Source organism: Melospiza georgiana, chromosome 6, assembly GCF_028018845.1.
Source record: "Melospiza georgiana isolate bMelGeo1 chromosome 6, bMelGeo1.pri, whole genome shotgun sequence".
In the NCBI taxonomy this organism is placed as follows: Eukaryota; Metazoa; Chordata; class Aves; order Passeriformes; family Passerellidae; genus Melospiza; species Melospiza georgiana.
The window spans coordinates 21,692,880-21,719,905 of NC_080435.1; the positions used below are offsets into that span (position 1 = coordinate 21,692,880).

The 27,026-nt window shown below is 52.8% G+C and overlaps 2 protein-coding genes across 6 annotated transcripts in view; one reads left to right on the forward strand and one right to left on the reverse strand.

Annotated features, from left to right (window-relative positions):
• The window catches only part of SYT12 (synaptotagmin 12), a 49,830-nt gene that overhangs the window by 8,774 nt on the left and 14,030 nt on the right, over positions 1–27,026 (forward strand). For 3 of the 4 annotated variants that reach the window (XM_058025405.1, XM_058025406.1, XM_058025407.1), the window contains exon 8: positions 82–689. In XM_058025405.1, coding sequence (XP_057881388.1) covers positions 82–255 — 174 coding nt within the window. In that variant the 3' untranslated portion in view covers positions 256–689. Of the gene's footprint in view, positions 1–81; positions 690–27,026 lie in introns of those variants that run through there. The other variant, XR_009114532.1, reaches the window with a different exon arrangement.
• IGHMBP2 (immunoglobulin mu DNA binding protein 2) lies at positions 1,903–26,986 on the reverse strand. 2 transcript variants are annotated; one of them, XR_009114531.1, is made up of 16 exons: positions 26,908–26,986; positions 26,123–26,292; positions 25,691–25,883; positions 25,080–25,177; positions 20,580–20,743; positions 19,313–19,513; positions 17,183–17,330; positions 14,930–15,104; positions 10,252–10,434; positions 9,726–9,844; positions 8,707–8,801; positions 8,313–8,436; positions 5,507–6,391; positions 4,971–5,143; positions 2,200–3,113; positions 1,903–2,082 (listed from the first exon to the last, which is right to left on the reverse strand). XR_009114531.1 is itself a non-coding variant. In XM_058025404.1 (15 exons), exons 1-15 carry the CDS (start codon positions 26,979–26,981, stop codon positions 2,916–2,918), a joined length of 3,000 nt encoding a protein of 999 aa, XP_057881387.1. In that variant the 5' UTR covers positions 26,982–26,986; the 3' UTR covers positions 1,903–2,915. The 2 variants fall into 2 exon arrangements, 1 of the variants encoding a protein (XP_057881387.1); XM_058025404.1 differs by having other exon boundaries at positions 1,903–3,113.

Sequence of the window (27,026 nt, forward strand, 5' to 3'; positions counted from 1 at the left end):
GTGCATGTCCCATGCAGAGGGCACAGGGACACGCGTCTGGCCGGGTGTGTGTGTGTGTGGTGACATCCCCGTGCCCGGCAGGAGCTGTCCCTGCGCGTGACGGTGGCCGAGAGCGGCGAGGACGGGCGCGGTGACAACACGGGCCATGTGCTGATCGGGCCGACGGCCAGCGGCATGGGCACCACGCACTGGAACCAGATGCTGGCCACGCTCCGCAAGCCCGTCTCCATGTGGCACCCGCTGCGCAGGAATTAGGATCCCCAGATCCTGGGGACAGCGGGCCCGCAGCAGGGACTCGGTGGCACCCACAGGGCCGAGCTGCTGAGGGGCCCAAAGCACCCGGAGCACGGAGAGCGGCTCCGTGGGCACATTCCGGGCCAGGCAGGAGCCAAATGGACCAAAACCAGCAGGAACCGCCCCAAACCACGGCTCCAGGGCGTTCCGTGTGCTCCCAACGGCCTCAAAATCCACGGAATCTTCAAACGGGGACTCTGAGCAAGGGAGAGGGGGGATTCCTTTGGAAGGTGGTTTCTGGGTGGGAATGGTGAGGGGGGTGACAAAAGCCAGCCTGGTGTGGGTGGTGATCCTGAGGGGATCTTTTGTAGTGACTTTGGCGCGCCGTGCCAGGGTTGGAATGTTTCCAGTGAGAATGGAAAAAGGGAGCAATAACAGCAGAAAATCAATTGTTACATACAGCTTCTCCTCCCGTCTGTTCCTCCACACAGTAAATCCCTGCCCATCTCCACTGGCTGCATAGGCAGGGATTGGTTTCCAACCTCTTGGGTTTGAGGTCAGATCCATGCTGGGAATCGTCTCCTAAAGGTCCAGTAGGATCAGGGGCAGCTTTTCCCACCCCAGCCACTTTTCCAACCCAAACTCACCCTCGAAGTGCTCAGGACAGCACTCCAAATTCCTGCTCCTTAACACAATTCTCACAACTGGGGATTGTTTTTTCCAGCCTCTAATCCTGGACTTGGGCTGTGACTTACCCTATAATTCATTTTATCCAAGATTTGGGCAGAGAGAGGAACATCTTGGCCTTGTGACCCAAGGCAGGTGGGAAAGGTCCCTAATTTTATAGTTTTTAAGCCCAACTCCTGCTTCAGAAGGAAGCCTGTGTGGATCCTGTCTGATGCTGGGCTCTGGCCCAAGCCAGGTTTGGGATTTTTGGGGAGCTAATTCCCACTCTGGTTTGTGGAGAGTGATGGAGCCCCTCATGGCACAGGCTGGAGAGCAGAGGATGCACTGGGGCCACATCCCTGGAGCCTGCAGCCTTGGCTTTTCCTGCCTGCAGGATGCTGGTGGGAAGCCAGGCTGGGAAATCTGGGGGTGTCTGGGACCCTGTGCCATGGAATTGGCACCACAGGATGAGCATGGGCTGGGATGTGGCTGCTTGGATGATTTCAGCAGGGAAAAATCTGTGAATGAGCCATTTATCTCTTTTTGGGGTTTTTTTTTAACCATCCCTGATTAAAAAGTAACTCCAAGGTGAGTTATCACCTGAGCTGGTGGCACTTTTCCCTTCCCATCTGTGCTGCCTGACCTTCCCTTTGGGACACAGTTCTGATGTCCCTGTTCCATCATCCCCCTCCGCTCTGGCTCCTCCCCCTGCCCATCTCCACTCACTGGTGCCCAGATTCCCTTCTCCCACGCTTCCCCACCTCTCACTGTCCCACCTGCTGCCAGGGGAGCCAGTGCCACCCCTCCATGTGTGATGCACATCACCAAGGCACCAGCCAAGCATGGAGGGGTTTGAAGGATCAGGTTTTCTGAAGGATGAGGAAGTTTTTGTGGGAAGTTGTTCACAGCCAGTACTCACAGCCCACGAGGTTTGGGGGGAAATTTGCTTATTAGCTGTCCCAGGCAAGTGTTTGGGAAGAGATGGACACAGAAATCCTTGGCTGTCTGGCAGCTCCTGCCAACTGCTGAGCTTTACTTGGGATGAGGTGAGTGACTTCCAGAAGTGCTGGAATCTGTGATGTTTAGTCCCAAAAGGATGGGGAATGTGTGGGTTAGGCATTTTTATTGTGCTCCTCTCCAGCCATTCCTATTTGGAGGCACCCCTGCACCTTCTCCTTCATCCTGGGGACAAAAAATGCTGTTGGAGCTATTTTGGGGGCGGGATGGATGGACTCTGTGTGAAGGATTAGGAAAAGGTCCAGGATGGACACAAGGCTCCCTCCCATTTGCAAGGCTCACCTGCTGTACTCTGCTGTCACTATGGGCGTTCCCAGTGGGAATCAGCCTCCAAGGAGCTCTGTGGGAAGGGCAGGACAGGTTTGGGAAGGGACAGGCAGCAGTGAGGAGGGAGAGACCTCCCAGTGGCACAGGAAGGCTCTCCCAGGGAAATGGTTCCACGTGCTGGAGCAGCTCCTCGTGGTGCCAGCATGGTTTGGGTTTGAGGCCCAAACCCATCCCTATTCCCATCCCTGGAGCAGGGCTGAGCCCCCTCCTGAGCCCCTGGCCCAGGTGGGGAGGGAATGGCTGCAGTGTGGACAGGCTGGCTCCCTCCAGCTCTGAGCAGAGCCAGGGGATTGCTGGGCTGGGACACATGCATTTCCTCAGCCATCCTCCCCGGAGCACAGGGTCACCCAGGGTTTTCCATGCCTCCCACGTTCCTGTTCCCAGGCATCCATCATGTGCTGCCGCAGGGGCCGATGTGACAGTGTCAGCGACAGCTTTGGGTGTTTAATGCCCGTTTCACCAGCGTGCTCTGGCCCCTGAGTGCGTCCATCACCGCGTCCACAGGGATAACCAGGGCAGTGCAGCAGCTCTCCCTCCCCTGCACCTCGGGAAGGCTCCCAGCTCCAGGTTTCCCCCCAGAATGGAGCCCCCTATTCAACCCAGGCCCAGCACAGCAGCTTTGCCCCGGGGGATCTGGGGCTTTGAGGTTAAAAAAGCAGGATTCAGGTCCTTCATTTCTCCTTGTCTTTCTTTTTGCCCTTCCTCTGGCTCGTCAGCTCGCCGAGCTTCTGATCCAGGCGGCGCTGGAGGTGGGCTCGCCTGGCGGGATCCAGGGATTTGTCCTTGGAGCCGCTGCCGGGGTACAGGATCCCCTCGCGGCTGATGCGCTGCCGGGCCTGCGCCTTGGCCCTGTCCCCACAGCCGTGCACCTGCGGAGAGAAGGGGCCCTGGGGCATGGATCACCCTCCTGGGAGCCAGGGCTGCCACTCCCTGAGCCTGCAATTCCTTTGGGGCCTGACTGAATCCCCCTGAAATCATCTCCCACCATTTAGAGCCATTCTTATCATTACGTTATGTATTATTATATATTGTGCTGTTATATGGCTTTATATACTTACAAATTTTTATAATTTCAATACATTATTTTATTATCATTGTTTACTATTGTTTTCATTTAATTAATTTATATATTTATTTATATTGTTTTATTTAATTTTATTTTAATTATCATTGTACTACTATTGTTTATTATAATAGTTTACTATTTATTATCATTGTTAACTATTTATTTCTATGTATTTTCATTTTTTATATAGATTCTATATTTTTATAGATTTATTCTTTATTTTTATAGATTTATTTTAATTATCATTGTACTACTATTGTTTATTATATTATTATCATAATTTACTATTTATCATTGTTTACTATTTATTTTATTTCTGTATTTTCATTTTATTTTTGTTTAGTTTCATTTTACATTGAGATTCTATATTTTTATAGATTTATTCTTTATTTTTATAAATTTATTTTAATTATAATTGTACTACTGTTTATTATTATCATAGTTTACTATTTATCATCATTTACTATTTCTTTTATTTCTATGTATTTTCATTTCATTTTTATTTAGTTTCGTTTTATATTTAGATTCTATATTTTTATAGATTTATTCCTTATTTTTATATTCTTTATTTTTATAGATTTATTCTTTATTTTTATAGATTTGTTTTATAGATTTATTCTTATACTTATTGTTTATCATTCGTGTATATCATTATTATTCTGTGCTTTATTAAATCATCTTTATAGCTCCTCTCACACAGAATGAAATATAAAGATCCAGGCCCTGGGCTCTGAACAGCACGTAAATCATCCTTTGGGGTGGTTCAAGTGGCTCCTTCCACCTTCTTTCCAGTGAATTGGGAAAGGAGTTTTGGGGAACGGGAGACCTTTTTTAGCCATGAATCTGCTGCTTTAATAAGCCAAGTCCAACACTGCAATTATCTCTCTCAGGTGAGATCCTAAAATCTGATTCCTTTTCCTGGCACATCCCAAAGTCATTTATGCTTCCATGGAGTTTGGTCCCAGCCTGTTCCCTCAGAGCTGTGACAGCCCTTCCCAGGGCTGACATGGATTTGAATCCCTACCACTGCTGGAGCCTTGTCACAATTCAGCAGGGAGAGGCCATTCTGCAGGGAATAAATCTCCATCCCCCTGAATGTGAGTGACCATAAATACAATGATTCCTTGCCATGGAAACAGATAGCTCTTGACAGAGGGAAAAGCTTGCCAAGGATTTATGGGGCTGCTGAGCTCCTGGGAGTTCCACAGGGTGAGGAACAAGGACACAGAGAATTCTGAATTGCTGGCCAGGCAGCACTGCACCGTGCCTGTCCTGTCCCCAGGATGCAGAGACAATCTGCAAAGGGCTGGGATCATCCTCAGAATGCAGAGGGAGTGTGCAAAGAGCTGGGAATTGAGTCCAGGCTCATTTCAGCCTGAAACTTGTGCTTCTCCATTTCTGCTCTCTGCCTCACTTTATCCACACAGAGTAGAAGTGCCAGAAAATGGTAAAGAAGGGCACAAAATGAGAGGAAAACACAAAATCCCTCTGAAGAGGTGAGCAGAGCCCAGGTGGCAGCACCTGCCAGCCCTGTGTACCTGAGCTCAGCACAGGCTCTGACAGGGAGGGCTCTGCTCAAACTCCCTGCAAGGAAACCCTCCCTTCCCAGGGAGCTCCACAGGGAGGATTCCCAGGCTGAGCCCATCCTGCCCCTCCTTACCTCGGGGATGTGGTGGCTGAGGCAGAAGAGCCTCCGGCAGTGGTGGCAGAGCTGGCCCAGGGTGGTGACAGAGGCCTTGCAGCGGGGGAAGGCACAGGTCCTGTCAGCTTCCATGGCAGCCGAGATCAGAGCCTCGAAATCCTCTCCAGCCGTGCTGCCGATCGCCGGCTTTGCTGGGAAAGGTGAGCACACACCTGGATTGGGGCCTGGGAACAAACCCACCCTCCTGCAGCCCCAGGGCGGCCTCTGCCTTTACATCCTTCAGCGTGGGCAGGTACTCCCCTCAGCTCCTCTCCCCACTCCTGCGAGTGGGGAGAGGAGATTGTGATTCCTGAGACTCTCTCCTGGGAAAGGGTCTCCAGTGTTTTTCCTCTCACTTACAGAATGTGCTTCCAGGTATTCAAACCTGGATGCTGCAGCTTTCCAAGAGCCACATGCTCCATGCCCAAATCCCACACTCTGGAGCAAACCCACCCAGATTAAGACCCATTCAAAGAAGAGCATTAATTGTGCTGCTTACAAAAATCTTCACCCACCTTTGGCTTCACTTTTGTCCTTTTTCCTTTTGCCACTCTTGGGCTCCTGCACCTTCCTGGCCTCCTCCTGCCTGGCTTTCTCCCTCTGGACTCTCTCCAGGTGCAGGGATTTCAGATCCACTTTCCCCGAGCTCTTGCTGCTTTCCTTTGGCTCCGCAGGGTCAGGGGTGTTCCCGTGGGGATGCTGGGGCTCGGGAAGGGGCTCAGAGAGCAGCGGGGGCTCAGAGGGCTGCAGGGGCTCGGGAAGGGGCTCAGAGGGCAGCGAGGGCTCGGGAAGGGGCTCGGAGGGCAGTGGGGGCTCGGAGGGCAGCGTGGGCTGCTTGGGGACTCTCTTGCGGACACTGATGTACCTGTCCCGGCCCTCCCCAGAGCTCAGGTGCTGCAGCCCGTACTCCTCGGCCAGCACATGGACCAGCATCCGCTCGTGGGAATTCAGGGACGTCGGGAAATCCAGCTGTGCCTCGCTGCTCTCCAGGAAGGCCACCAGCATGGCCCTGAACCTGTCCCCACCCTCCTTTGACCCTGAGCTGTCCCTCCCAGCTGTGGCATTGCTCGGGGAGCTCCGTGCTCCTGGTTTCTGGCTTCCTGTTCCGCCTGCTGCCGCCTTGAGCTTCCCAGCCGGAGCCGGCCGCGCTTTGGGGCCTGGTGCTTTGGGGCCCTGCTGGCGCTGGGCCTGGCCCTCCCCGGGGTAGTTTTGGGGCACGAGGTCATCCAGGTACTCGAAGGCGGAGCGCACGAGGCCGTGCTGGGCCAGGTGGTCCAGCAGGCGCCGCAGGAAGGGGCGGCTGCCCACGGTGTGGCTGTCACACACCACGGCCACCTGGCGCCGCGCCCGCGTCACCGCCACGTTGATGCGCCGCTCCTCGGCCAGGAAACCCACCTCACCTGGGAAAACAGGAGGGAAGGGATGCCAGAAGGGACAGGGACTCTGTCACGTAGGGGGACAGGCAGAGAGGGACCCTATGCCCTCCAAGCAGGGGTTTGGTCCAAGGGATGCAAGGATTTATTGGCTGGAGGGTGAGACTTGGCATTTATGGAGCTCTGCTCACAGCTGTCCCTATTCCTACCTGTGTGGCACAGGCTCCCTGCAGGTTCCTTGCTTCCTGGCACAGGGAAGAGCATGGAAGGCACATGGAAAGGGGAAATATCTCCCTGCCTGGCCCATGACACAAGCTCAGCTCGGAGCTGGGAGCAAACACAAGATGGAGCAGCGTGGAAAAAAAAGGCTCACCTTGTGACAGAGGAGGGACTGCAGGTAAAGAGTTCCCCCTTGTCCTACAGAGCTCCCCCTGCTCCCAAATCCCCTGGGGTCTGTAAGAAGAGCCATTTGGGAGGTTTTGCTGCTCACAGACAGCACAAGAGCCGGCAGTGGCGGGATGACTCAGGCAGGATCAGGCAGCGCGAGCGGAGCGTGGGAGGCTGCGAGCTCCCAGCTCCAGGGAACAGCGAGCAGGCCAGGCAGGAGGAGATTAATGCCTCTGCCAGAGCAGTGCCCAGCCTGGCTCTGCCTCAGCAGCCTCTCCTGGGCTGCCTTTCAGGGACAGGCTGAGGGGGAGCCCCTCTCCCTGCTCTGCAGCTCGGGGAACAATTACCAGTTTCTCTGATGAGGTTTAACCCAGCTGCAGGGGCAAATCCAACTCCTTTGAATCCTGGAATGGTTTGGGTTGGGAAGGACTTTAGGGCCTGTCCAGTTCCACCCCCTGCCAGGGATACCTTCCATTATCCCAGACTCCAAGCCCTGTCCAACCTGGCCTTGGACATTTCCAGGGATGGGACAGCCACAGCTTCTCTGGGCAATCTGTGCAGGGCCTCAGCACCCTCACAGGGGAAAATTTACTCTTAAATGAAGGTTTCCTGCTGGATCAGGAATGGCTGCAGAGGAACAGGTCAATAAGAAGCCTCCCTGTGCCCCAACAAAAAGCAATTCCTGCCCCACACCTGAGCTTTGGCCTCTCCCTGTGCAGGAGAAGGGGCTGTGGGACACTCACCCTCCCAGGGCCACCAGCTCCCAGCAGCACAGGGGTGAGTCACTCCTGGATCAGGACTATTCTTAGTGCTGTCCCCACCTCCATTCTCCCCACAAGGCTGCTTTTCCTCCTCTAGGCTTGGAAAAAGAGGCATCTCCTCCTTCCATGCATATTTCCCCCCTTTTTTCCCCTTCCAGCCCTCCAGCAGCACAGGTAGGGCCACAGGACTGTGGGTTTGGAAAGGGAATTGATCCCAGCATGGAACAGAGGTGATCACAGAACAATCCTGCCAAGCCAGCTCCATCAAACCTTTCAGCTCCCTGAACAGGAGCCTTGTACCCCCAGGGCAGCAGCTTTTTTCCAGCTATTAACTTCCACTGCCGCTGCTGATAGCAAAGAACTTGATTTTCTGCTCTAGATTTTGCTCCCACAAGCAGCATTTTCCATGCACGGCTTGGGATGCCAGCTCCTGCTCACTTTCTGCAGGGAAGTCACCCAAAATGGGCTCAAAACCCAAGAAATTCCCCCCCAACTCCCCTAAATGTGGGGCTAATGGGATGTGACACTCTTAGGGTGCTGATTTAAACAATTTCTGAGGCCTCAGGGGTCAGGAAACCTTCAAACTGAGCAGTCCTGGACCTGCTGTAGCACAGGAGCCTCCCCTGCAGCCCTGACAGCACATATATCCATTAATTAAACAAAAAAGCCTAAAAAGGGAGGGTTTGCCAGTAAATCCATCCAGAGCCAAGTGTTAGAGCACTGCAATTAAACCACAGCACTTGGCTACACGACTTCCTCCCCATTCCCAGGGGAGCAGTGCTCCAGCAGCCAGGTCTTACCTTTCTTGTTGGATCTGACAAAGGACAGGATCACTGCCTCCTTCTCCCTGCCCTGGAAACCATCCACTGATTTGATTTCCAGCTCAGGGTGGCTGTGGCAAAGGTGCTGTCTGAGCATGTCCACCTGAGAAACAGGCCAAGGGCAGCTTTTAAAGGAAATACATGGGTGAAGAGGATTAAAATATTAGGGTTTTGGGGGGAATCCCTCCCTCCCAAACCCACAAGGATGAGCATCTCCTGAGGCTGTGAGTGGAACACCTCACTAACAGCTCTTCCCTCCACAGCCCCAAGCTGCTCAAAGGTGCAGGAGCTGGTCCCAAATGCTGGTTAAATTTGGCTCTGCAGCTCTCTGGGCTCTTGTGGTGCTCTGTGTGTAGGGACAGAGACAGCTCACCTGGAGGTTGTAGGGAGCCACCACAGCGATGTCCTTGGCCTTCACACCAGCGTCCACCAAGGCCTGGACGTGCATCCCCACCAGCTGGACCTCCCCTGGGACAGGGACAGAGTGTGACAGGGGACAGAGGCCAGAGCAATGTGCCCATCTCCCCCAAAACAGCAGGAAAGGCTGACATGAAAGGGTTATCCAAAATGGTGCCTGGTTCAGAAAGATCTAAGGGGAAAAATTAAATCTTGTATGAATTATTTCATGGTTCATTGGCTGGGCTTCTGCTTTGCAGCAAAACACAACAATAAACATCCAGACTCTGCAGTGAGCTGTGCCAAAAGGCTGCCTCCCAAATTTGGGGAGATGTGCCTCTAATCCTCTGCTCCAAATCCCTGAGTTCTCTCAGACCAGGCTTTTTGGCTCTCCATGAGGGAACAAGAGCCTGTTGTGTTCAGCAGGGCTCTGGGAATGGTGCATGGAAAAATGAGGCACTCAAATGATGGTGGGGGTCAAACAGAAGGTAAAAGATATTTAAACTGATAAAAACTGCCCTTGTGTTTTCCAGCCTGACTTTGCACTCAAGCTCTGTGATCAAATCCACTTTTTCAGGTGAAAAGCAGTAGAACTTGGTGTCCCAGAAGAATCCATGCAGAAGAACCAGACAGGATTTCATGGAATGAGCAGAGGACTGAGAGGTAATTCTGAACCTTATCCATGCCCTTCCCAAAACAGGTCTGTGCTCTGCCTGCTGCTATTTGCCCCTCCTTGGTGTAAAGGGATTCTCAACCCTGTCCCAGCCCTCAGCATGGAGAAATGTCCTTGCAAGGGAACACGGCAGCCAGAGAGGCCACCCACAAGCTGGACACTGTCCCCAGAGCTCCAACACAGCTCAGAGTCCTTGGAGGCTGAGGATTTATGGAGGAAAGATCTCTCAGCTAGGCAAGGCTCTCTGGGACCCCATGGAGACATCTGTGGGTTGTGGCCAAGCCTGTGGTGGGCTGAGCACCTCAGTCCATCCATTCTGGTACCTGGATTCCCCTTGGACTGCTCATCCTCCACTTCCAGCTCAAACAGGCCACAGCCAGCAGTGTCTATGAGCAACAGGGGAATGCTGGTCTCTTCTGTGTCACAGACACCTGGCAGGTCCCTGCACAAGGTATGTGGGAAAGGGCTGGTTACCAACACTGCTGTTACAGCAATATCCACCCAAGCTGTGGCTGCCCCATCCCTGGAAGAGCCAGGCTGGATGGGACATGGAGCAGCCTGGTCTACTGGAAGGTGTCCCTGCCCGTGGCATGGGACTGAGTGGGCTTCCAACCTCCTAACCCAAACCAATCTGGGATTCCATGATTATCATAGCAGAGGAGGACACAGAAGACAAGTCTGCATCACTTCTGGTTACAGAGCAAATAGGACACACCCCCCAGTAATGTCTCCTCGATGAAACAGTGGCTGAAACAAAACCACTGCCCCAGCCCCAGGAGGAGCAGAAAACTCCGCAGGGAAGGGACAAACAGGGATGAAAAGAACATTTCAGCTCCTGCAGGAACCCACCTGAGCAGGTGCTGTGCCACGGAGGGGTGCGCGCTGAGGCGGCCGCCGTAGAGCTCCGAGGACGCCCATTCCATGATGAGGCGGTGCATGCGGTACTGCACCGTCAGCATCCGCACCGCCCGCTGCCCGTAGTGCCCCGCCAGCCGCTCCATCAGGCTCAGGGACAGCCCCTCGGCCGCCGCCCTGCACGGAGAGGCACCTCACAGTGGGAGTGTCCATTCCCAGGGCGGGATGGGGCTCAGGCAGCCCCTCCCGGCGCACGCGGGGCAGAGGGTGCCAGTGGGAATGCTCCAGCCCTGCTCAGCGCCTTCGTGTGGCTCCCCTGGGGTGGCACCGTCACCCCTGTTCCACCTGGGTGCCAACAGTGCTGTCTGTCCGACCTCCAGGGACAGACATCAGAGAAGCTTGGGCACACATCCTGCCTCTGGCCTCTGGAGACACCACCACCCCTGGAGGTGCTCAAGGAACAACTGGATGTGGAACTCAGGGCTCTGGTCTGGTTGACAAGGTGGGGATCGATCACGGGGTGGATCCTGTGGTGGTCCTGGAGGTCATTCTCAACCTCAGTGATTCCATGATTCCGTGATCCATCAGTGTAAGGCTACACTGGTGTTACTGCAAGCCAAGCCACAGCATCAGCATCACCCTCTGCAACAGGATCAGAGCTCCAACCCAAATTTTGGAATGCCTGGTGCCCACACAGTCAACCCCTGCTGCTTTCATCAAGATCCCTGCTACTCCAGCATTTCCATCCTTCCCTGGCCACTCACCCTGGACTAAGGCACAGATGCACTGCACTCATTGTTTCTTCACCCACTAAATCCCCATCACATCCCTTGCTCATATATGTGGCACAAATGAATGAAATTCCTACAGAATTCAGCCTCTCAGGAGCCTGTTTGCTCCCTCCTGGCCTCACAGAGTCTTTGCTGGGAGGCACCATCTGAGGAAGAAGGATGGAAATCGTTGCCCTTGGATTCTGTGAGCGTATGGAGATTTTTCATCCTGAGGCTGACACTGAGCGTGCTGGTGGCTGCCAGACACAAGGAAGCAGCATGAAGATGATGGAATGATGGCAGGGAACAGCTCAGGAGAACACTTTCCATCAGGCTCTGGGGCACAGCATGTATCCAATCCCTGCAGGGGGAATCCCAGCGCTACACGGCCCCACAGCGAGCGCGCTGCTGCGGCACCAGCCAGCCCTGCCACGCTCACCACAGGCACTGGGGAAATGTGACAAGGCACTGCCAAGTTATTAAACCTGCAGAAGGGACAACTGAGGACAAATCTTTCCAAGAAGCCAGGCCTCATTAGCTCTCCTCCTGGCTGAATCAGAGGATGCAGCACGCAGGCAAAAAAATGGGAATAACCTCTGGAGGGACAGGGCTGCGGGAGGTGGGAGGCAGCAGTTTGCCAGAGGGGGCTGGGGTGGATGGGATGAGGGGACACAGCGATATGTGGGGTTAGGGGATGCATTCCAGACATCAGGAATTAACTTGATTCTCCCAGCTCCGTTCTGCCCATGGAGCCTGGATCTCTGAGACAGGAAGGAAATTGAGCAGGGAGAGCTGTTGGCACTCAGGTGCAAGCACATGCCTGAAACAGCCACTAAACCTCAGAGCAAACCTCAGGAATAATGCTGCTCCCTACCCTTCCAGCAGCATTTCCACCACACAGATCCACAGGAGGTTATATGCTGAATTAATAATGAGGAATTAATCTGCTCAGGAATGTTTCACCTGTTAATAATTTTCTGTTATTTTACCACTCAATTAATTCCTGTGGTGGTTGATTTCTCTGCCAAGGAAATCCTGAGTGCCCTGAGCAGATGTTTTTTGCCTATTGATTGCTTTAGAGAAATAAAACTGGGATAAGTTGGACAGACAGAACCATGCATAGGATGCTTGGGAATATCTACTTTGAAGTACCTAAAGTACAGCTGGGAAAGGCAGAATTCCCAAACCCAGCCCACAGCAAGCAGGATTTGTGGCTAACATGGTTTCACCTTGTTTTGCCTGCAGGAAATGCTGTGCTTGGCCAGCCTGCCCTGTACGTGCCCAGAATGCTCAGTACTAGGAGAAAACCAGGAATTGTTTCCCATGGAAGGCTGGAGCTGTGTCTTCAGCCATGGATTATTTTTTCTTATTCATCCCTGAGACAGGAGATGCTGGTGTGACTGATCCCTGCAGAACACACTGGATTTGGCTGGAAAAGCCTGGAGAAGGAGGTCACTGTGTTTTCCCACCTCAGGACCTCCACATTAATGGAGTTAATTCATGGATGTGCCCCAGCACATTCCAGTTGTGGAGGCTACCAGAGAAACCCTGGCACTTCAGTGACAAAGTGAAAGGAATCAGCACATGGATTTGGGATGGTGCAGACATCCAGACTGACCATGAACAAACAAGATGGCAAAATATCCCTGTGTTGGTTGAGAACAAGAGGTTTGATAAGCATCTGCCAGTATCTGAGGGGAGTAAAACCAAATTAATACATCAGAGCCCTGATGTGGAGATGAATTCATCGGGGAAAGGATGGAATGAGGGCTCCAACAAGGCAAACAAATGTTCCTGACAGACTGTCCTGGCATGGAGATGCCCACAGGGACAAGGACAAATTGCAGGAGGAGGATCTCCAAGGTGGAAGCTGCTGCCTGTGAGCCTGGGCTGGAGCTGCCGAGGGGGAATTGGAGGGGGTTGGAATTTGCTAGCATGGACTGGAAGGTGTGTGTGGGGACACCCTCTGCATCCTGGGACAGCTCCAGGTGTGTCAGAAAGCAGGGAAGAGGAGCCTTCAGACCCTCTGTCAAACATCCCCTAGGCCTCACAGGGTCACTGCTGATGGGAACAGGTAAATGTTGATTCCATGGAGGAACAAGCAGGTAACAGGAAGGTGGATAGAGTCCCACAGCATTCCTGCTGGACAGAGGCTTCCTGCCTGAGCAGGGCAGACTCCCCCTGCTGTAGTAACAGCTGAGCCTCCTGCCAGCCTGGATTCATCCCAGAAAACTTCAGACCCTTCCCCGTGGCCCCAAAAATAGGAGCCCACCCACTCCAGGCCCGCTGTCATCAATGGAGAAGGGGAAGGTGGGTGGAAGGGTTGGAGTCCTCTGCATGAATCATCCCTGGAAATAGCTCCTTGCTTCCCCTGAACCACAGAGGAGCTGGCAGGTGATTTGGGGCCTTTGTGGGAGCTCTGGAAATACCCACAGAAGGAGGTGGAAGGGATCTGCCACTGTGCTGCTTCCTGGGCCTGCAGGGAACGTGGAAAGCCCAGCACGGGGCTCTCAGCATCCCCTTTATTTCCATCACAATTGTTCAGGCTGGAAAAGAACTTTAAGATTATGGAGTCTGATGTTCCCCCAGCACTGCCAAGGCCACCAAGTCAAAGCTGATGAAGAGAAAAGCACAACTCCTCAAGCAGGAGCAGGAGCAGGAGGAGATCCAGGAGGAGCTTTTTGCCCCCAGCTCCAGCCAAGGCTCCTGGCAGCAGCCACAGTGACAGAGCAGAATAAAAGCAGCTGCTACAATGTTTGTGGAGTGAAGAAAGACTGCTTTTGTCTCAAAAGAGAGAGCCAAAAGTGACACCAGCTGAGTGTCAGCCACGTTCCAGATAACAAAGCTGGGATTTTTGCTGTGTTTTGCCCTTAATCTGACAGTCTGGGGAGAAGCCAGGCTGAGGCTGCTGAGGTGGATCCAGCTGGATGGGCACTGTGGAGCATTATGGAGCTATCATGAAATTTTTCTGGGGGAAAAGAGGAACTTTATGCACCACTCACAGAAAATAACAACTCTGAAATTAGAAGGACCAAATGGTAAATTTCTTCTTGCTACCAACAAGATGCTACTCCAAAAAGTGCCTTGCTTGGAGAATCCAGGCATGGAGAGCCAGCCTGCAAATTCCCAGGGAATAAACAGCAGGAGACCAAGAGGGCAGGGCTCTGGAGAGGCTTTTGGAGCTCACCAGCCTGGACACTTCCAGGCAGTTGAGCATGTGTTTATCACCTGCCAAGATCTGCAGAACAGCAGCTTTTGGGCATCTGAGAGAGGTAAAATGAGAGGATGCTGCAGCCCCTGAATGTTGTTCTCACTATCTCTTGGCCATGTGCTGGGAGCTGCTGCCTGCCTTGGATTTTTCATTTCCTGTGTTCAAAATCCAAGGGAGGTGGCAGATATGTGTCTTGTTCATTACTTTCTGCAAGCAGGAGAGGCTGTTTATGAAGTCAGGCCTATTTCTCTGCTTCTGTGATTCAGTAATTCCAGATCTGGAGCTGCCTAAACCAGATAAACACGAGCACATTTATGTTTCAAATTACTCAAAGATTCCTCAGTACTCTTTGCAGCATCCCCCTGGAAGCACAGGCAATTTGCACTATCCACAGATCTTTTCCACAAACTAACTGTTCTTATTATCCACATTGTAGGGACTGGGAGGTTTTATAATCCCTGAGGTGTGTGATAATGCAGCATCTCACTGGGCCAATTCACATATTAATACATTAAATAAATAAATGTGCAAACCACAGAAGCAGAATTAAAGGAAATAGTTGGATTAGCCTGAGGATGAGCCCAAATGCATTCCACAGAGCCTGCAGGCAGCACAGATCTCCACCATGAAATGTCTCCAACCACCTGGATTCAGAAGCTGCACAAAGAAGGGGAGGATCCAGGATTTTTACCTGTGGGAGATGATGGTGGGGGGCAGCTGCTTGTGATCCCCAGCCAGGATGCACTTGGGAGCCTTCAGCAGAGGGATCCAGCAGCTGGCTTCCAGAGCCTGGGCACACTCATCAATCACCACCAGGTCAAAGTGGGTGTCAGGCAGCAGCTTCAGGGGGCCATCTGAGGAAGCACCTGGTGGAAGGAGAAGGTTCTCAAGTGAGCAGGGGAGCAAGGAAGAGTGAGGAACCTGCTCTGGAAACAAACCTCACAAGCTGTAATGGTGACTGAGGCAAGTGAAATAATGTTTCTTTGCAGAGATGTAGGAATTCAGCCCTGCCAAACACGTATCCACTGATATGTGTAAGTCGGGATTGTTTTTGCCAGCTCCTCTTTGTCCATTTTCCCCACGGGCATCTGGGCCCAGAAGCTTCCAAGTATCTTTGGGAACAGCAGTGAAGCCCAGATGCCAAAGATAACAATATGCTCCAGTCTGCTCTATCTGGAGCAGAACAAGGAACACCCACCTTCCTGCTGCCCCCCAGGGCCAACAAAACTCCTCATGCCCAGCACTCACAGGGTGAGGGACTGGGGGTTCTCCTGTCTGGTAACTGAGGGACACCCTGAGAGGGGAAGATGGGCTCACTCTGCTCCTCCTCGTGGCACTAGGAAGAGGGAAAGGAGACTGGAACCACACAGCCACAGCAAGGGCTAATTTTTAACATCAGAAGTCCATTTGTAATATTTGTCTCCTCAGAGATGAGTAAGAAAAAATAAGCCATGGCTGAAGACACAGCTCCAGCCTTCCATGGGAAACAATTCCTGGTTTTCTCCTAGTACTGAGCATTCTGGACATGTACAGGGAAGGCTGGCCAAGCACAGCATTTCCTGCAGGCAAAACAAGGTGAAACCATGTTAGCCACAAATCCTGCTTGCTGTGGGCTGGGTTTGGGAATTCTGCCTTTCCCAGCTGTACTTTAGGTACTTCAAAGTAGATATTCCCAAGCATCCCATGCATGGTTCTGTCTGTCCAACTTATCCCAGTTTTATTTCTCTAAAGCAATCCATAGGCAAAAAACATCTGCTCAGGGCACTCAGGATTTCCTTGGCAGAGAAATCCACCACCATAGGAATTAGACATCCTGCTCTAACCCAGACCTACTGATACTGATCCTTACATTGATCAGAAATCTGAATTTCTGGGGCATCCAAACCTGCCTGCAGCTCACAAAGAAGAAGGATGCAAAAGGAGGAGGGCAGGGTAAGGAAGCCAGTCTCTCAGACCAGGGGATTTTTATTTACAGAAATGTTTTTTCCAAAGCTCCTGTGCTACTGCAGCTCTGAGAGCAGGGATTTGGCTTTGCCACTGTAAATCCTGCTGCCTCTGCAGCTCTGCATCACTTCAGACATTCCAGTTTGCCACCAAAGACACTGCTCTCCTTCCAAAACTGGTTTCCAGCCTTTATGAATCCGCTCTGGTGAGTTGTACAGTCATAACTCAATTTTTGCCACTTCCCCAGCTGGCTGGGAAGCTCCAGTTCCAGGGAGAATCACAGCTGATCAACAAAACCACCAGTTTTACTGGGAGAAGGAAATCTCCTCCTTTCTTTCAGGCTAGTAAAAAGAAGTGAGAGGCCAGCTCCCGGGGACTAAGACATGGAAAGATTTATCTGTCCACTAACCTTCACTCCAGTAACTTTGCTGTTTTATGACCTAAAATTATTGATGTTTCCTTTCAACAAATCACCCTTGAGCAACCAGAACTGAAGATTTTAAGTGAGTATGAAAAACCTGAGCCAGTAAAGCCCTTCCACACGTGCCAAACCTTCCCAGCTGCAGCTGCCTGCTGGACACCTGGACCTGCTCCCTAAAATCCTGTGTGACAGCATTTGGGTGAGTGCAGAGGCAGCCACAGAGCAGGCTCTGGAAACACGTGCTGGGTTTCATCAGTCCTGGCAAGGGCCCAAGCAGGGAAGCAATGCCATGTGATTTATGCCATGGGGAGCAGATTGCACACCTCCAGCAGCACTTGTTTACTCATTGCACAACCTGCTCCTACTCAGAGCTACCAGGGGCCCTTCCAGATCCATCTTCTGTGCTCAACAACATCCTGTGCCACAGTGGAAGCTGGGAGAATCCCACTGGGATTGGGGGACTTTGCTGAGCTCCCAGGAGCTGGGAGCAAGTGTGCCAGCCCTCCCAGGACAGCTGCCTTGCAGAGCACCTGTTTTACCTGGAAAAGGAGGGAAAACACCAGCAGGAGGATGTCACACCTGTGTTGGTGGCAAGGACAACGCTGGCCTGGCTGAGGGCTGCAGTCATGGCAGCCTCTTCTCTCTCCTTCAGCTCCTTCCTCAGGGTCTTGATCTCACCCAGAAAATGGCTTCTCTCTCCCTTGTCTTGGGCCTTTTTGGTTTTTGCCTAAAAAACAGAAAAATTTGGATAGAGCCAACTGCTGCCATTCAGTTCTGGCTGTGTCTCTGACCAGCCAAAGCATCTGGGAAGGAGGAATGTGTGGGAAGAGGGGTCTTGGGGACTGGGATTTCCTAGCTTGTTCTGAGGAAGCAGAGCCCTTCTGGAAGCAGGAGGGCTCCCCAGGCCCCAGCAGCAGCTCTGCCACCTCAAACTGGCCTCTCTGAGCTGCTGGGAAGGATCCAGAGCAGCATCCAGACAGGCCCAGGGCTTTTTTTAGCAGGTATTAAATGTATCTACCAGCACTGGGCACCAGCACTGCCAGAGCAGCAGCCATGGGACCACAGCTCACTGAGCAATCCCAGATGGAAAATGGGATCATTTCCCTGGAGGTAAGGCTGGGAAGGATGCAAAGGCTGCAGGCAGAAGCTCTTATATGCAGCCAAAAGAGTTAGACAGGCTGTTCCTATAGTGGATGGATGGATGGATGGATGGATGGATGGATGGATGGATGGATGGATGGATGGATGGATGGATGGATGGATGGATGGATGGATGGATGGATTTTCCAGGGTCTAACACAGATCACCTCAGCCCCCTGCTTTGGCTGAATCCATGGGTATTTAAAACTGTGAAACCTTCATGTATCTGTCAGGTGTCATCAAAATGGGCTCAGGAATTCCAGGTGTGGGATCACAGGCCCTGAGGATCAGGTCAGTCTGGATGTCACCCACTCCTAGTTAGGGATTAGGAATATCAGCTCTAATCATCCCCACCTGCCTCATATGAGCTCTCTCAGCCCCTCATTGGTCTGGGAGTCTATTTAAGGTCAGCTCATGGAGTGGGCCTGCCTTCTTCCCTGGCTTCCCAGCCTCATCCTCCTGGACTGCTCCCTGATCCTGCTCAGCATCCCTGGAGCTGCACTGGCCATGGATCTGTGCTGCATTTCATTCTCAGGTACTGTGGGGCTGAAACCCTGCTGGGGCAAGGAGTATCCAGAAGCTGAGGTCCTGGGAATCTCAAAGCCAGGTGAGGGAAGGAGGCACAAAGGGGTAGGAAATGCCACAAAATTTTAATTTCTGTTACTGCTTCTTCTGTGGGCTGGGGAGAAGGGAAGGAGAGAGAAGAGTCAAAACATGGAGCTGCAAAGGGAGAAATTGTTCCAGGGAAAAGTAGGGACTGTGGCAGTGGAGGAACAGAGGCAGGAGGAAGAAAAGATGGGTCAGGACCTTGGAGATGAGCTCTCTGCAGCCAAGGGCAGCTTCTGTGACACACTCCTCCCAAGGAGATGAAAGTGAAAATTAATCACCAGTGAGAAAGATGGAAAATAAATTAAGAAGAAAAAAAAAAGGCTTTTGGACAGTACTGCCACCAGAAAAGGGAAGGAAAATAACGTAATTAGCATCAAATCCTCACCCCAAGTACCAGAGCTGTGTTGTAAGGGAATGTTAGGAAAATTAGGGTGAGAAAGAAGAAATTAAGGATGCATTTTAAAATGTGCTCTGCTTTCTACTTGAGGTGGCTGAGAGTGGGAGGGAGTACCAGGACAGGCAGACAGCTTGTTAGGAAGTGAATTAATGATGGGAATGTTTCCCTGGTAAAGGGGAGGGCACGGATCAGGGCAGACAGGTGATGTGAGGGGCAGCAGCAGGGACTGGAATTTTCCCTCTTCCATGAGGGATTCAGGCAGGAGTTCTACCCTCCAGCACATGAAGATCAGAGAATCCCAAAATGATTTAGAAAAGTCCCCCCAAAAAATATCCCAAAGTGGGTTAGAAGAGACCTTATGGATCATCTCATAAAGGCAGGGACACCTTCCACCAGCCCAGGCTGCTCCAAGCCTTGGACACTCCCAGGGATGGGGCAGCCACAGCTTCCTGAGACACCCATTCCAGGGCCTCCCCACCCTCCCAGGGAAGAACTTCCCCCTGCAATGTGCCCTTCTCACGGGATACACAGCCAGCACACACACCCCCCGCAGGGGGACGCACCCAGGCGTGGTCCATGTCCCTCCGGATGTCGGCCACGATGCGGGCGCTGTCCCCTCGGGCCAGCACGGCGTCCAGGCAGTGCTGCTGGATGGGCTGCAGCAGGCGGGCGGGGTGGCCCAGGCGCAGCAGCCGCGCCCCGCAGCCCGCCAGCCGCTCCACCAGGTTATCCACGGCCACGTTGGACGGGGCACAGCACAGCACCTGCGGGGACAAACGGGACCTGGGCACCTCCGGGGGCACCCACGGGCTGGGGCACGGGGGGGTGTGAGCACAGAGGGGGAGACCAGCGAGCTGCTGCTGGGAACACAGCACTGGCATCACACAGGTAATTCCCTCCTTGCTTTGCAGCACCTCTGTAGGGGCCCCAGTGAGCCCCAAACCTGAGCTCTCCCCATTGGAGCTGGTGGGGAGGTCCCTGCAAGCCAAGCCAGGCTCTGGATTAGCACAGATCCAACAGGAGCTGCTCCAGCTGCCACAAAGCCCAGGAGTGTGTGAAATAATCATAGAAACCTGGAATGGTTTGGGTGGGACCTTAAAGCCCATCCAGTACCCCCTGCCATGGGCAGGGACGCCTTTCACTAGCCCAGGGTGCTCCCAGCCCCCTCCAACCCAGCCTTGGACACCTCCAGGGATGGGGCAGCCACAGCTTCTCTGGGCAAACCTGTGCCAGGGCCTCCCCACCCTCACAGGGAAGGATTTCTTCCCAATATCCAACCTAAATTTCCCCTCTTCCCATTTGAAGCCATTTCCCCTTGTGGTACCACCCTGTCTCAGACATCTTTTATGAAAAATCCTTTCCTTAGGATTTTTCCTCCTGAGAAGCTGAGAGGCCTCAGGAACAAAATGTAAACCATACTTATCTGCTGCTGTGGAATGCAACAGGTGGATCTGTGATTGGCCCATGTTGGATGTTTATAATTAATGGCCAATCACAGCCCAGCTGGCTTGGACAGAGAGTCCAAGACAGAGCCTTTGTCATCATTCCTTCTTTTTCTATTCTTAGCCTAGCCTTCTGATGAAATCCTTTCTTCTATTCTTTTAGTATAGTTTTAATATAATATATATCATAAATACTAAATATCAAGCCTTCTGAAACATGGAGTCAGATCCTCGTCTCTCCCCTCATCCTCAGACCCCTGTGAACACGGCCACACCACCCCACTTCCTGATGAAGAATCCCTTGACTGGAAGGCTGCTCTGAGGCCTTCACACACGCAGAGATGGTCACTGGCAGCCACCTGAGGTGGTCCCTGGCAGTGAGGCTCACCTTCAGGCCCTGCTGCACAGCCTGCAGGATGATCTCCACCAGGGTCGTGGTTTTCCCTGTGCCTGGAGGCCCGTGGATGATGGCCAGCTCCCTCTGAGCCAGGGAGAAGGACACAGCTTCCCTCTGAGACTCATCCAGGGAGCCATTGAAGAACTCCAGAGGCTCTGGGGAGACAGCAGGAGAGTCACTGGGACCTCAGCCCCAGCTGGGAAGAGGCTGAGAAGCACAAATCCAGAAATACATGGTGTTCTCTGCAGCAGGTCCAAACCCACATGATAATGAGGAGAACCTTGGGAGGAAAGCACTGAGGAGGCTGGAAGACCCCAGAAGGTAAAAATAAGCTTTTTATGCTTCCAAAACAAACAGGCTCCTTCCCCATCCCCTCCCCAGCCCTGACACTTGGCCTTCAGCCAGTCAGTGCTGGAATTCCCAGAATTTAAGAAACATTTATCTTCCCCAGCATCAAACAGGTAGGCTTTCCTGGTTCTGGAGGGAGCTCTGGGTTTGTTTTGCAGTAGAACCAGCACCTTTAGTGAAATCTTCAATGAAAATTGAGGAGGAAGTAGCAGATTTTGCAAACAAATCTCTGCCAGTGAACAACCCCAATGCAGCACCAGTGAAAAAGCAGAACAACCTACAGAGTCTGTGAGCAGAACAGAGGAGCCCTGGGGTGGCCAGCCAAGACTGGGAATGAAGACACGAAAAGGTACAAATAGCAATTTAAATGATAAAACTAAAACTCATTTCTGCTTTAATAAGGGAGGAAAAAAGAGAAAAGAATATGCAAATCGCATTAGAAGAGAATTGCTTTCACTGCAGAGACTGAATGCTCAAAAGCTGCTTTTTAACCTCCCAGATTGATCTCATTTAGGCCCAAATTTATTCTCATCCCCCTCCCCTAATCCTAATGCTAATCTCCCTGTTCATTATGGGAGTTAATTACAGCAGGGATGATGACTCATTACACTGAGGTTTCCCGAAAATAACGTTCCCACAAAAGCTTATATAAGACACATCTCTGGGCATCCTTCCCTGCTGGGCATCATGTGCCTCATCCCTCCCTTTGCATTAAGGGCTGGGTTAAAAACGTGCCACTTTCTTCTGCTTTTGGGCAGGTGAACCCGCGTGTGGCCACCACCAAACGAGGTTAAACAAAAGGTACTCATTGAGACGGTGATGATGAGGAGAGAAATGGGGCTGAAGGTGCTTTTTGCAGTCCCCCAGCCTCTTGGTTCCTATGTAAATTTTGGGTGAGTGTGTTAATGACTAAGACAAGACCAGGAAGCATCCCATGGGCTGGGGGAAAAGCAGGAATAGCTTCAAACCTGAGAGGCTTTTCCCACAGCAAGGAACAGCTGGGATGTGGGAGTCATTGATGCTGCCTTGCTCAAGGATGAGCCAAGGAGCTTCTCCAGCCCTGTGCCCACCCTCATCCCTCCCAACCACGGGCTGCCAGGAGCTGCTGTGTGGGAAGGCTGGCAGTGCTGCTCTCCTGGGCTGGCCACACTGCTGGGGAGCAGGGAGAGCCTCTTATGGGATGCTGTGGTCCTCCAAACTCTTCTCTCTACAGCAGCTGGGCTCCAGGTGTCCCCACCTGAAGAAATCCCTGGAATGTGTCTGGCTGGTGGCCAGGTAATTGTGCCCTGATGCACAACTCCATTAATTAGTGCTGAAAACCAAATTTCCTTGGCCATCCAGGCTGGTGCCCCAACTTTCCCAGAGACTGAGATGCTTTTACAGCAGCTCTGATGAAGCAGTGGGTTGGGAGGTGATATCCTGGTCAGAAAAGGGGTCTTTGCACCAAAAATGGATGGAAGCAGCCCTTCCTGGGAGGAAGAGCCCAGGTTTTCCAGAGCTGGAAGCTCTTTCCAAGGTATATTTCTGACCAAGAGCAATTCAGACCCCCAGCCCCAGCAGCTCTTCCCTAGTACAACCTCACTGCAGCCAACACTGCTGGAAAAAATCCAGCTGGGTACTTCAGCCTGGCTCAGAACTTCCCCTGCTCTCCAGAGGAAATACCTGGCAGCTGAGTTGTCTGGACTGTTTGTCATCCCCAAAAATCTCAGAGGTCTCTCCATGGCCCCTGTGATGACAAGAGGTGTCACAGGGCAGAGGGATGAGGAGCATTTCAGGTGAGGAGCATTTTTGCAAGGAATTTGTGCCAAAAAGCCAAGAAGCTCTTGCAGGAAATCCCTGGTGCTTCCCCAGTGCTCTGCTGCCAGTTTGGCTTTTCTGGGGACATTCCTGCCTTTTCACCAGGATTGCTTCTTTCCCTTTACAAATGTTTTGACAGCCATGGGCAGAGCTGGACACAAGCCAGGCCTTCTGGAGCCAGGAACAAAAATGAGCATTCCTGACTTTCTCCAGCACAGGAGAGAGCTGGCAGCAATCACCAACCTGCACAGGTACAGCAGAACCTGCTTTCCAAAGGGAAAAGGGACATGTCCCTCTTGGGTGGCCAGGAGGAGCACAGCAAGCAGAGCAATGCTGGCCTCTGCTGGCAAGAAAAGCCTCTCCACTCCCCCCCATTCCCAAAATGTAGGGGTGCAGTGATCCCACATGGATGCTGGGAGCAGGGGAGGATTGTTTGGAGAAGATTTCAGGTGTGGAAGCTCCAGCAGGGCCACGGATGCAGATCAAAGTGGAAGGGAGACAAGGAGGGCATTTTTGATGGGTGAGCACCTGGATTCTGCTTCCCAGGGAGTCTGATAAGGGGAAAATTCCTGCTCAGTTCAGAGTCTGCCCTTTCTGGAAAAACTGTTCTCCCCTTGGAGCCTTCCTGGAGGCAGCAAGGTGAGGTGTGGAAGTGCTTTGTGCCAGTCCCAATGTTTGCTGCAGGTCCCAGCTACCCACTGGAAATCCCTTCCTCTCCTTTTGGCTATTCCTTAGGTTATTCTTCCCACAGCCTGTCCCATGTTTTTGTCTTATGCCAAGAGTATTTATTGTTGCATATTTAAGTGTTTTGAAAGGACTTGGGCTTTGATGTGCTGTGTTGGGCTGCTGCTGTCTGATAATTAATTACTGAAATGCACAGAGGTGTCAGAACCCACCTACAAGAATCTCTGATTGAAAAATTAGGATTCTAATCTTGTCTCCCACAAAAAAAAAATAATCAGATTCAGGCTTTTGCTGCTGCACATTGCACCTGCTGGAGTGGGTTTTGCCCTGTCTCCCAGCTGTGGCTCCCTGGTTTCTGAGGGAAGTGAGCTCATCTGGCATCCCTGAGCGGTGCTGACACAGATGTGTGTCTAGACAGCCAATTTCAGGAGCTGTCCAGGGCTTATTGACTCAGCCTGCTGCTGATGGGCTTGTTTGAAACCAGGTAATGGATGGGATGAGCCACATCCCCAAAGAAACCAGGCTAATGGGTGCTTGGTCATGGAAGGAGAGGCTGTGACATGGAAAAGCTGCCTGAGTGCTCTGAAGTTTGCCTGGCAGAGCCCTTCAGCTCAGGGCAGGCTTATTCCAAGTTATTATCCCTTAATTCCTGGCTGGTACAACATCTCTCCAGGTAGGGAGAAAGCAGCTCTGGAGGGAGGAGGTAACTGCAAGGCCTTGGAGTTCATATTGCAGCTCCTCTGTCTGTCTAATGTGCCTCCACCTACCCAGCAATATTCCCAGTGCTGAGCAGATGGAAAATTCATCTCTGCCCAGCCTGGCAGAGCTGAGTGATGTGGTGAAAAGGAGCTTTCCTTCATTACAGGCAGTTCTGCCTCCTCAGGGGTAAAAGCACTGTTGAGGAAAGTTGATTGATTAAAATTTAATTCTTTTATTTAATATTAAAACCTTGAGTGCACCAAGGTCACTGGGCAGGCAGAGGGCTGAAAGGTTTGATTCAGACTGGGATCAGTGCTTAGAGAAATGGGGATGGGACTCATTACCACCCATTTTTTGTCCCTGGTACATCCTATCAGAAGTCAAGCCTGGCTGGAGGGGATGAGAGAGGCAAACCATAGTGGGCAGCCAAATCCAGGACTCCAAGGAAGACAAACAGTGCAGGGAGCTGTGGAGGGGAGAAAAAGGGGCAGAACCCTGGCAGGGATGGATGGCACCGGGGGGAGAGCAGCCTTGAGCTCTGTACATGGCCTAGACACAGCCCACCCTCAGCCCTCACTCCCTGATTTTTGCACCCTTCCCTTCTGCCAAGGGATAATATCCACCAGCAGGTGTTGATATCTGACTCAGCTGCTGATCAGAGGCTTTGCTCTCCCCAAAAGGTGAAGCTGTGTAATTTAATCTCTGTTTCTTCCTAAGAAGCACAACAGAGTGGACACTGCTTATATCCAAGTTTTTATCCAGGTTCTTTCCATGAGGAAAGTGTGCCCAGTACAGACCAGTATGGACACAATGCTACCAGCTGCAGCACCAGTGATGACTCACATTGAACACTGGGGTCTTTTCTGGAGCATGTGTGGATAAAAACATGGATCAGAGCTATTTGTGCTCTCATGGGCAATTCCCAAGCATGCCCACCAAGCCTGATAAAAAAAGGATCCTTACTTGTTTCAGGGAATGCCCTGGGAGCAGAGGCAAAGAAGAGGACGTCGATCAGGTCGGAGGCTGGGCCACCCCGGTACTGCTTGAGTGTAGTTAGAGCTCTGCCAGAGAAGGGGAGATCAGGTTACAGACACAGCAGGAATTCTTTGGAGACTCCCAAGTGCCCAGAGACAGGCTGTGAGTAAGGACTGAACTATTCCACAGCTGAACAATGCTACCCCACAAGACTAATCCCACACAATTCCTGCCTCTCCCAACCCTTGCACACACATCCCTGTGCTGGTCAGGCTTCCACTTCCCATTGTCCCTGTTTGGTACAGCCAAATGTGCTTTTTTTGGGTTGTTTATCCAGCAAGGAGCTGTTCACTCCTCCTGCCAGGATGGAAAAGGCCCCACACAGAACCCAGAGTGTTCCAGAGGTGATGCAACAGGACCAAAACACAACCTGGAGAGGGAAAGAGAAGAGCAGGACCAGCCAGCAGGTGGGTAAACGGAGGCTGTTGGGAGGCTCTAGAATGACAAATCCAAGCTGGGAAGGGACTGGGAAGGCTTTTCCAAACTAAACTTGGCACTCCCCATCCCGCTGGGCAGAGTGAGCCGGGGTGAGCCCCCACCTTTTGAGCCTGTTGTAGGTGACATCGTTGGCCAGCTTGAGCAGGCGGAAGGAGTGCTCGTGGTCCAGGGCCAGCTCCCCATCCCGGGCCTCCTCCAGGGCCACCGTCACTGCCTTGGGGGTGACACGTGTCACCACGCCCGTGCACAGCGGGTCCCACTGCCCAGCTGACTCATAGAGCCCCACGATGTCCCCTGCAGAGGTTGGGAAGGAAACAGTGAGGTGGGGAAATGTGTCACTGCCCAGGGAAGCTGCGGCTGCCCCATCCCTGGAGCGTCCAAGGCCAGGCTGGATGGGGCTTGGAGCAGCCTGGGATAGGGGAAGGTGTCCCTGCCCATGGCAGAGAGTGGGACTGGATGGGCTTTAAGGTCCTGTCCAACCCAAACCATTCCAGGCTGTATGATCTCTTTGGAAAGACAGGAGTGTCACTGACCAGGTCCAAAGCTGTTGGAGGGCAGCTCGGTGTCTGAGTCGCGCTTCCTGGGCTGCAGTGTCACGAGGAGACGCCCATAGAGGCCGGTTCTCTGGCTGCTGAGCTGCAGCTTGAGCAAGCAGACACCTCTGCGCTGCAATTCCTTCAGGGAGACGCTCTCCTGCCATGCCCTGGGAACCACACACAGGTGGGAACACCACGGGGTGAGGATTACAGCTCCAGGGGACAGAGCAGAATGACCTTGTTGTGGCACCTCCATCCTCCTGGCTGGGTAAGTGTCTGTGTCCCCAGCAAGGTGACTAAGAGGGTGACTTGGTCCTGTGGGGGTGAGCCCAGCAGGATTCCCCATGGATCAGAGCCCTGTGGGGTGGGGTTCCTATAGGGGTGGGCTGGTTAGAGCGGTGGGACTCCAGCAGTTCCCACTGGTGACAGGAGGGTTTCCTAGAGGTGACAGGGGGCACCAGGGGAGGATCTCTCGGGGTTTCCATGGATGAAAGCAGATCCCAGAGGAGGGGTCACTCAGTGTTCCCCAGGGGTAACAGCAGGTCCTATCTGAGGGTCCCTCAGTGTTCCCCAAGGGTGACAGTGAGTCCCAGCTGAGGGTCCCTCAGTGCTCCCCAGGGGTGACAGCGGGTCCCGGCTGAGGGTCCTTCAGTGTTCCCCATAGGTGACAGCGCTCCCGTGCCCCCCCAGCCGCACGTGTCCCCAGCTGTGGCCGCCCCGTAGCCCCCCGGCGGTCTGTGCCGTGTCCCCGGCGGTCGGTGCCGGTGCCGCGTGTGCCGCACCTGCTCTGGGCCAGCTCAGCCTCCCGCTCGTCCCGCAGCAGCCCCAGGTGCCGCTCCGCCGCCTCGGCCGCCATGGCCCCCTCGGCCCCGCGCAGGCCCCGCCCCCTCGGCCTCCCCAG

Excerpts from the sequence above, each read along its gene's own strand:
- IGHMBP2 (XM_058025404.1), bottom strand. The coding sequence starts at position 26,981 with ATGGCGGCCGAGGCGGCGGAGCGGCACCTGGGGCTGCTGCGGGACGAG. Across the intron at positions 8,802-9,725 it reads GCAGTCCAAGGGGAATCCAG|GGGAGGTCCAGCTGGTGGGG; the intron begins GTACCAGAATGG and ends TCCCTGTCCCAG. Across the intron at positions 5,144-5,506 it reads GGACAAAAGTGAAGCCAAAG|CAAAGCCGGCGATCGGCAGC; the intron begins GTGGGTGAAGAT and ends CACCTTTCCCAG.